At 47.6% G+C, this 9,255-nt stretch overlaps 1 protein-coding gene across 1 annotated transcript; it reads right to left on the bottom strand.

The window, feature by feature from the left end:
* Positions 1-4,778: 4,778 nt before the first annotated feature.
* LOC310957545 (uncharacterized protein) lies at positions 4,779-9,255 on the bottom strand. The gene is made up of 4 exons (XM_083928157.1): positions 8,795-9,255; positions 7,206-7,286; positions 6,716-6,796; positions 4,779-5,756 (listed from the first exon to the last, which is right to left on the bottom strand). Exons 1-4 carry the CDS (start codon positions 9,162-9,164, stop codon positions 4,807-4,809), a joined length of 1,482 nt encoding a protein of 493 aa, XP_083784283.1. The 5' UTR covers positions 9,165-9,255; the 3' UTR covers positions 4,779-4,806.

Below are 9,255 nucleotides of genomic sequence, written 5' to 3'. Positions count from 1 at the left end.
TCTGTTTGCAAAGGAAGAATTCATCCAAACAGTGTCAACGTGTTTATAATATTTCATTTTTCTGAGAACAACACAACATTACAACTACACATCCTCACACACCTGCACACACTCACACTCCCGCACACACTCACCCCCGTCGCCGTAGTAGTCATCATTTCCGTAGGGCCCACTCTTCCATCTTTAATTATATTAATTTCCCAAAGCTTAACAAAGTCTTTCCGTTCGCCCTAACGTGTTTATAATTTACTTTATGAATTATATCAGAGCAGCTGCATTTAACGCTGTCCCCTTAAAAAATGATTTTAAAATTATTTAAGTCATGTTTAACGATTTATTTATTTCAAAAAGCAAAACAAAATACAAGGAAATTAGCAATTCTGAATTTTTCTTTTCAAAATAAAATATTTGTTGAAGACACAATCAGTGGAAACTTCCTGTAACTTAAGACCTCTCCTGTATTTTCCGCTCTATAAGGCTTCTTCCTCCTCCTCCTCCTCCTCCTCTTCCTCCTCCTCCTCCTCCTCTTCCTCCTCCTCTTCCTCCTCCTCTTCCTCCTATTCTTCCTCCTCTTCCTCCTCCTCTTCCTCCTCCTCCTCCTCCTCTTCCTCCTCCTCTTCCTCCTCCCTCCTCTTCCTCCTCCTCTTCCTCCTCCTCCTCCTCCTCTTCCTCCTCCCTCCTCTTCCTTCTAATCTTCCTCCTCCTCCTCCTCCTCTTCTTCCTCCTCCCTCCTCTTCCTCCTCCTCCTCCTCTTCTTCTTCCTCCTCTTCCTTCTACTCTTCCTCATTATCAGGTGCACCTTCAACGAACGTCTTATTTTGAAACTTTGTTCATATATAAGGAGCACCTCATTATAAGGAGCATAGAACAGACGCTACAGTGGAGGCTGGGGTCACGTTCTGCATCCATTAGATGGAGCTGCTCTAAAGGGAACGTCAACACAACAGTCAGGGGAGGTCGTCTTGTTGCTTCCTCCACTTCGGCACCATTGATTGGTTCATGTTCAACTCTCTGGCTGCTGCTCTGTTCCCGTGTTCTACTGCGTGACTAATGGCCTTGAGTGTAAACTCTGCGTCGTAAGCGTGTCTCTTAACAGGAGCCATTTTGGGCTCTTTACACAAACACACACATGGAAATGAAACGGCACGCTTCACGCAGTCGTATATCTCAACATGCACCGCGCGTTACTTCTTCTACGGGGGAAATAGAGTCGGCGGCTGCTCACCGTAGTTGGAGACCTGTTGTGGCTCAATATTGGTCCATATATAAGGAGCACCGGGTTATAAGGAGCACTGTCGGCTTTGGAGACATGTGAAGGTTTTTAGGTGCAACTTATAGTGCAGAAAATACGGTAATTAAAAAACATTACAGGAGAATAACTTAAATTTTATTATATTTGTATCTTTTATAATGTGCAAAATGATGATTTTACTTGCTATATGTGAGAAATTATTTATGAAACATGGTTCTTTTCCAAGCACCCGAGCTAACACCGAGTAGCGTCGTACTCTTATCTCTTAACTTGCAAATCCACCGATATGGTCCTCAGATGAGTCTTTGTGATGTGTAAGAAAGATTTTTGTGCTTTTTCAGTAATGCGGCTAATTTCTGACTCTTTCACTGCATTTTTAGATGTGAAGTAACTTTAGACAGCGTCGGTAGTTTTCCATAAGTGGACCGTGTGAGTTTAATTGTATTTGACCTGAACTCGAGCAGTGGTTGTCTAAGTCTCCTGGCTTTCCTAAGTCTCAAGCCCTCATCGCTAATATGTGAAGTTTTGTTTGCTTGCGCTTGTGTCGCTAAACTTGCCGCTGCTGGGTTCAGATTTACCGTAGCAACATTTATGTAAAAGGCTAAACTTTATTTTGCAGTTGAAGGCGACGTGACGCTCTGTGAAACTGTGCAGTTTGAACTCTGTGACAATAAAAGCTCATTGATCCGTTCTTCCATTAGCTGCTCTTTCTTGGTGTAATGCAGTTTTACACGTGGGGGGGTCACTTAAAGTTTCAGGGGTAAAATCATCCCACGGTCTTTTTCTGCACTTGCATACAGGAGGGTTCCTGGTTTGAATCCCGGCTGGGGCCCTTCTGTGTGGAGTGTGCATGTTGTCCCCGTGTCTGCGTGGGTTTTCTCCGGGTTCTCCGGTTTCCTCCCACAGTCCAAAGACGTGCAGGTGTTGGGTTCATTGATGACTCTAAATCACCCGTAGGTGTGAATGGTTGTCTGTCTCTGTTCGTCTCTATGTGTCCTGTGATAGACTGGCGTCCTGTCCAGGGTGGACCCGCCTCACGCCAGATGTCAGCTGGGATCGGCTCCAACGCCCCGTGACCCCGACAGGGACAAGAGGCTGAAGATGAATGGATAATCCTCTGAAACTAGGAAATGTTGCGTTTTCGTTTAGTTTAGAATGAGTCCAAATATCAACATCCTGATTGTGTGTAACCGTAAATATACACTTGCAAGGATTGACCTATACTTACCCTAACCACTAAGGCCAACGCCTAACCTTAACCATGGAGGCCAACGCCTAACCTTAACCATGGAGGTCAACGCCTAACCTTAACCATGGAGGCCAACGCCTAACCTTAACCATGGAGGTCAACGCCTAACCTTAACCATCCAACCTTAACCATGGAGGCCAACGCCTAACCTTAACCATCTAACCTTAACCATGGAGGTCAATGCCTAACCTTAACCATCCAACCTTAACCATGGAGGCCAACGCCTAACCTTAACCATGGAGGTCACTGCCTAACCTTAACCATCCAACCTTAACCATGGAGGCCAACGCCTAACCTTAACCATCTAACCTTAACCATGGAGGTCAACGCCTAACCTTAACCATCTAACCTTAACCATGGAGGCCAACGCCTAACCTTAACCATGGAGGTCACTGCCTAACCTTAACCATCCAACCTTAACCATGGAGGCCAACGCCTAACCTTAACCATCTAACCTTAACCATGGAGGTCAATGCCTAACCTTAACCATCTAACCTTAACCATGGAGGCCAACGCCTAACCTTAACCATCTAACCTTAACCATGGAGGCCAACGCCTAACCTTAACCATCTAACCTTAACCATGGAGGTCAATGCCTAACCTTAACCATCAAGATCAATGCCTAACCTTAACCATCAAGGTCAACGCCTAACCTTAACCATCGAGCTCGATACCAAACTTAACCATCTAACCTTAACCATCTAACCTTAACCATTTAATCTTAACCATTTAAGGACAATGCCAAAAAAATGAACCACCTTCCGAGACTTTTAGGTTACCATATAGCCACCACCCGACATGTTGCACTGCCATGTTCAAACAAAACTGGCTCTAGAGAGGGCCTTTGCATTTTCACGTTACCTGAAGGCCACCGTAGTTTCTACTAAACGCTAAAGGGAGGGCTGAGGTGCTGGTTATTCAGTTGGTTGCATTCTGCAGTCTCACCACTAGATGTCACTAAAACCTGCACGTTGGTCCTTTGAAGAGCTGTGTTTATGCTGGTGAAGCTGTTTCTAGCAGAGTAAAATTAAGGATTTATAAGCCAACATTACCCCCATCCACGGTGTCGGAAAAGTGAATATCCATATGTTTTACTGATCTTACCATCCACATGAAAAACTGAATGTTTCTGTTAAATCTAGGTAATGGAAGCAGCCGCTTTGGTTGCAATTTAATACAATTACTTTCTTCCCGCAAGCGTCAAACTTAATGCATTATCAACATTTGAAAAGGAAAAATAAAGGCTCTGAAACTGAGTCGCAGCAAGCTGAACTCTTTAATTAAAAATACATCACAAAGTGCTTTTCAAACATGTACCATAGGAGCAGGTCTCAACCTCTACAGGCGACTGAAGAAAGGTCTGCAACCAGCTCAGTGGCCCAGACGTTTAATAAAGTAAGTGCATGATCAAATGCATTTGTTAAGCTGGCACGTGTAAGCCTACATGCATTTTCATCTTTCAGTGTTAAATCATAAGAGTGGATTCATCTCCACATTTAAAGGGGGGGTATTTTCCTGCTTTACTTCTCTGTCACACTTCTTTATGAAGTCATCTGAATTTATTTAAGTATTATTTAAGCGTGTGAACTGTGTTTCCTCAGGAGGGGGTCTGGAGTCTCCCTTAGAGAGAGGGGGAGAAGTTCAGCATCCGTGAGGAACTCGGAGTAGAGCCGCTGCTCCTTTGTGTTGAAAGGAGCCAGTTGAGGTGGTTCAGGATCATCTGGTAAGGATGAACCCTGGGCGCCTCCCTAGGGAGGTGTTCCAGGCACGTCCAGCTGGGAGGAGGCCTCGGGGAAGACCCAGGACCAGGTGGAGAGATTAGATCTCCACACTGGCCTGGGAACGCCTCAGGATCCCCCAGTTAGAGCTGGTTAATGTGGCCCGGGAAAGGGAAGTTTGGGGTCCCCTGCTAAAGCTGGTGCCCCCGCGACCCGATAAGAGGCTGAAGATGAGATGAGATGAGATTTAAGTATCTTAAAGTTTCTCCAAGATGTCTAAAGTCCAGAACAACCGTGTGTTTTGAGTTTATTAACGCACACATGATGAAACCGCAGACATCGATCACTAGCATGACTAAGAGAACAGGACTTTTTTACTGGCTTTTCTGCTGACCAACTTTGTTTTTCAATGACCATGAACTCCGATCCACTCCACAAATGGAAGATATTAATGTTTGATATCACCTAAATGTTCTGCGTGACAGAATACCCCTCCTTTAAAACGTGCAGGTATAAATACACAGATTGTTTGATTGTGTGTGTGTGTGCGTCTATAACTGTGCAACTGACTGACTGACTCGAGGCAACTACGGTTGAGCGGTGGTGGTGGTGGTGGTGGCAGCGGTGGTGGTGGTGTTAGAGGGTGGAAAATCTTTCCACTTGAAGGCCTCCTTTTCAATAGACGGCATGGTCAGGAAATCTCGTCCTATGGGGATTTCGCAGGAGTCTTGGTACAGCAGATACCCGGAAAATGTGCTGGTGCTCTCATGGCCGGTGAACGCACCGTTGGTGAATTCGTCCTTCACCTGCAGCCACAGAAGGTCCCCCATGCTGAGGTGGAGGACGACAGTCTGGCTGGCAGTGGACTGGTGGGTCGCTTCTGTTATTATGACTACAGGTTGGAAGTTGAGGATCAGACCAACCTTCAGAGGCTTTCCGGCAACCGCCAAGTTGAAGGTGAAGACGTAGGTCCCATTGATGGGGGCCATGTACATGCCCATTTGTGGGTTGAAGTTCCCCATGAGGTTGGTGATAACGCGTGGGAAAGGAATGGGGAAGTCTGGTTCAGGAAACGGCTGGGTGGTAGCTACGGTGAATGCTGATTGGATGGTCGGGGAGCAGGGCCCAGGCACCCCCATGTGACCCATCATGCCCATGTCACCTTTTAGCCCCATGGGGCCCTGTATACCCTGAGCACCAGTGTCACCTTTGTCCCCTTTTGCCCCCATTTTTCCTGGAAGCCCATCAGCGCCGTCCGTCCCGTTTGTGCACTCACACATCCCCTCCTCTCCTTGATCTCCCTTCAGGCCATTCATCCCGGGGTCGCCGGGTTTACCCTGGTCACCCTTATACCCCATTAAACCTTTGGGTCCCATAGGTCCTGGCACCCCTGTCAATCCCCGGGGTCCGGCTGGTCCAGGCAGTCCTTGTATTCCCTGTGGACCCTGGACACTCTTGCAGGCAGGGCATGTACCAGTTTCTCCTTGGGGGCCCTGTGAGCCTGGGGGCCCTTCCATTCCCATGTCCCCTTTATCTCCTGGAGACACACATGATGAACAATTGCGTTACATTTTGACACAAAATATGTTTACACTCAAGTGACGAAGTCCTGCAATGGTCAGAGGAACTATGACTGTTGTCTGTTGGTAGTAAAGGAGGATATCATGTGAAGAGAGGTCTGAGTGGAACCAGGCATTGCTTTTAACCATGACCACGATTATCCCCTAACCTTAGCCATGATGAGGAATGTCCCGGACATTAAAGACGTCTGAACTCAAACCATCATCTTTACTCAATGTCCTTTTTCTACCTGAACCCAATCAGACCGTAAGTATTACAATCAGTCCTTTACAAGCAATTTTAAAACCTGAGTATATTCGGGTTAAGGGCATACTGCGGTTCTCAAACACCATGTAAAGTTCTCATACCCCGGTTAACGGACCTGGATAACTCCTTTAGTAAACGGGGTATTCGTGCATGTAAACAGCGTTCCCGGGGGTTTTGTGTCTACGAATGCTCCGTGGGTTAGAACTCCCCCTCCTCACTCCGCGGCAGTGGCTTTAGATCCAGGAAACCAGGAAGCAACGGCGCCGAAAACAAGGTAAAAAACAACAACAATAGAGCGTTCCCTTTAAGCCGAGGGAGGACTTCACCATGGCAACCAGCATCACGACCAAGAAGAGCCGTTTGTGTCCTGGTTGTGTTCAAAAGTCGGCCATTTTCCCCACGCTTGTGATTGTGACAAAGGTGGAAATAAAGGCGTGTTCAGAGCAGCTGGATGTTGGTGGAGCTCCACCTACTGTACCGGAGGAAGAGTTACTCCCTCATTTTACCATTCAACCCCCGCACATGGACACCAGGGAGCTTCAGTCAGCTGGTTGTTCCCTGAACCGGGGGAAGAACGCTTTGGGGAACTGATGTGCATGGAAACGCCCTAAGTGCCTGATCATAAAACAACAAATGATGTAGTTCTGGTGATAACGGCGTTCAACAGACCTTTGAAGCCTCGTCCGCCCTTCATCCCCGTGAAACCGGTAGGTCCGAGCTGCCCCTTCTCCCCCATGTCTCCCTTTTGACCTGTAACCACAGACAAAGACCGACATCATGACAAAAGAAATGCGGTGACTTCACAGTTTACTGAAAATGTTTAGGTTACATTGCGACAAACAGGACAAAACATATGGTTCAACTTTAAAGTATGCATGTTTGCCTTTGCACTATTTACCCTGTACTTACGCTAACTTTACACCTGCTTTGGGGCAAGTCGTGCCATAAGACTGACCTTTTTGATGGCTCATATTTTAAAAACTATGATAATTAGATGACTTGTTTTAATACCCATGGGTAAACAACAGCCTAAGGTTAACTATTGCATTAAATCCTCAAATGTAAAAGTGTTACCCCGTTCTTCCCTGCAGGCCCAAACCAATGTTGTGTTGTTGTTGTTACCAGATCCACGTCGGAGAGTTGTTGATGTGTAACTCACCCTTTATCCCCTGACCGCCCGTGAATCCTTGAACACCACGGAACCCCGTCATTCCTCTTCTCCCAGGACTCCCGGGTGAACCTGATCAAAGATCACCGTCAGGTCAGTTGTGTTATTACTGTCATTGCTTACATCACAGTCCTCACTTTCCTGGTTCTGAAACATCTTTTACGTCTTCAATTCCCTCGACTGTGTACCCCCCCCCCCCCCCACCCCGTCTGCCGGCGTTTCAAATTCACTCTGCCCCTGGGTTTAGAAACGAGCCGGTGTTTTCCTCCTGTTTCCTTCCCCTTTCTACTGGATCCAATCACCAAGCTGGCTTTCTTTCACCTCGTGGGCTAAAGGCTGGTTAAACAATTTACATTCAACATGGCGGCCACTGAAGCTCAGCAACCGCCACCCGTTGATGCACCTGTCAATGCAGTTTTAAATGATTTCAGCGGCAGGTTTACTGTGAAAACTGAACTGAAACTTTGCCTGGAGCAAATCCTCCAAAGAAAGGATGCATTTGCTTTACTGGTTTTGGTAAAAGTCGAATCTACCAGTTAGCCCCGCTGGTGGCCAATCGAATGGAGCACTTCATCTGGATCGTTGGTGTGATTGGTTGAAGGACTGTCCAATTGCGTGCAGCCATTTGAACCCCGCCCGCCTCTTGTGCTGAAGACAATGCCATCATCCCTCCCAGACCAACGTACAATCGTAGATTTTGGTCTGACAGTAGTAGTAGTGCTATTAACCCCCCCCCCCCCCCCCCCCCCCCCATGTGAACTGATTTAATTTGATCATTCACATTTTTACAGAAACTTTAAAAACAAAACTTTATTGAAACAAAATCTACTTCATGAGCTGCATTTCTGTTTTTCAAGCATGTTTCTCAGTTGATTCTTGAGGTTAAAGACAAAAGGCTTGAGAACGTTTTAGGTGCATATCACCGTTTCCCCCTGGTCACGTGTGCCCTTCTGCGATCCTCCATGACCCAGGGAGACGAAGGCTACATCCACACTAATACCTTTTCTTTTTCAAACGCGCGTCTTTTGCGTTGTTTTATTTTTTCTGGGGAAAAAGAAGGAAAGTTTGGTCTGCGATGGATTCTTCTGATAAGATTCCTGACGGAGGAGAGAACAGTTTGCTCTGTCGTGGCATTTGATTACAACTTTGGACCGCTGTTGAACGTCGCCTGGACAAATCCAGCTGACATTGGGCGTGAGGCGGGGTCCACCCTGGACAGGACGCCAGTCTATCACAGGACACATAGAGACAAACAGAGACAGACAACCATTCACACCTACGGGTGATTTAGAGTCATCAATGAACCCAACACCTGCACGTCTTTGGACTGTGGGAGGAAACCGGAGAACCCGGAGAAAACCCACGCAGACACGGGGACAACATGCAAACTCCACACAGAAGGGCCCCAGCCGGGATTCAAACCCACGCAGACACGGGGACAACATGCAAACTCCACACAGAAGGGCCCCAGCCAAGGGTTCAAACCGGGAACCCTCTTATTGTGAGGCGACAGTGCTGACCACCACATCACCATGGAACAACGGGAAACCCAAATCCTGCACCGGGTTAATTTTACATACCTGGAAGGCCCCGGTCTCCGCGGTCTCCTTTGGGCCCCACGGTGCCTTTACAGCGCCAACAGATGCAGGCGACAGGAATCTGGTCCAGAGGTGGAGGAACCGGTGAGTTCATCAGCATGTCGCACATTGCCTCATCGGACATGGGCGGCATCGGGAACATTGGGGGCATCATCGGGTCATCGGTGTCCCCGGTCATACGGGCCATATCGGTCATGTTGAAATTGGGGGCCATCTGCCGCCAATGTGGCATCTGTTCATGGGAGGACGTCTGCTCTTCGGACGACATTTCGGAGGACGTTTCGGGGTACATCGGCATTCCTCCGCTGCGGGCGACAGGTACCCATTTGTGCGCCATTTTGTCCATCGACATTTTGTCCGTAGAATTAGACGATTCGTTCTTCACGGAGCTGCTCTTCCAGTAGTGGGTGTTGGGGTCGTGTCCACCGGCCTCACGGGCGGTG

Source organism: Echiichthys vipera (assembly GCF_963691815.1).
Source record: "Echiichthys vipera genome assembly, chromosome: 15".
Lineage (NCBI taxonomy): Eukaryota > Metazoa > Chordata > Actinopteri > Perciformes > Trachinidae > Echiichthys > Echiichthys vipera.
The sequence above is the reverse complement of the archived record's forward strand: the minus strand, read 5'-3'. Positions and strand labels throughout refer to the sequence as shown.

Coding starts and splice junctions, on each gene's coding strand:
- LOC310957545 (XM_083928157.1), bottom strand. CDS start 9,164: ATGTCGATGGACAAAATGGCGCACAAATGGGTACCTGTCGCCCGCAGC. Junction 7,287..8,794: donor CGGAGACCGGGGCCTTCCAG/GTATGTAAAATT, acceptor ATCTTTGATCAG/GTTCACCCGGGAGTCCTGGG. Junction 5,757..6,715: donor GGGCGGACGAGGCTTCAAAG/GTCTGTTGAACG, acceptor GTGTGTCTCCAG/GAGATAAAGGGGACATGGGA.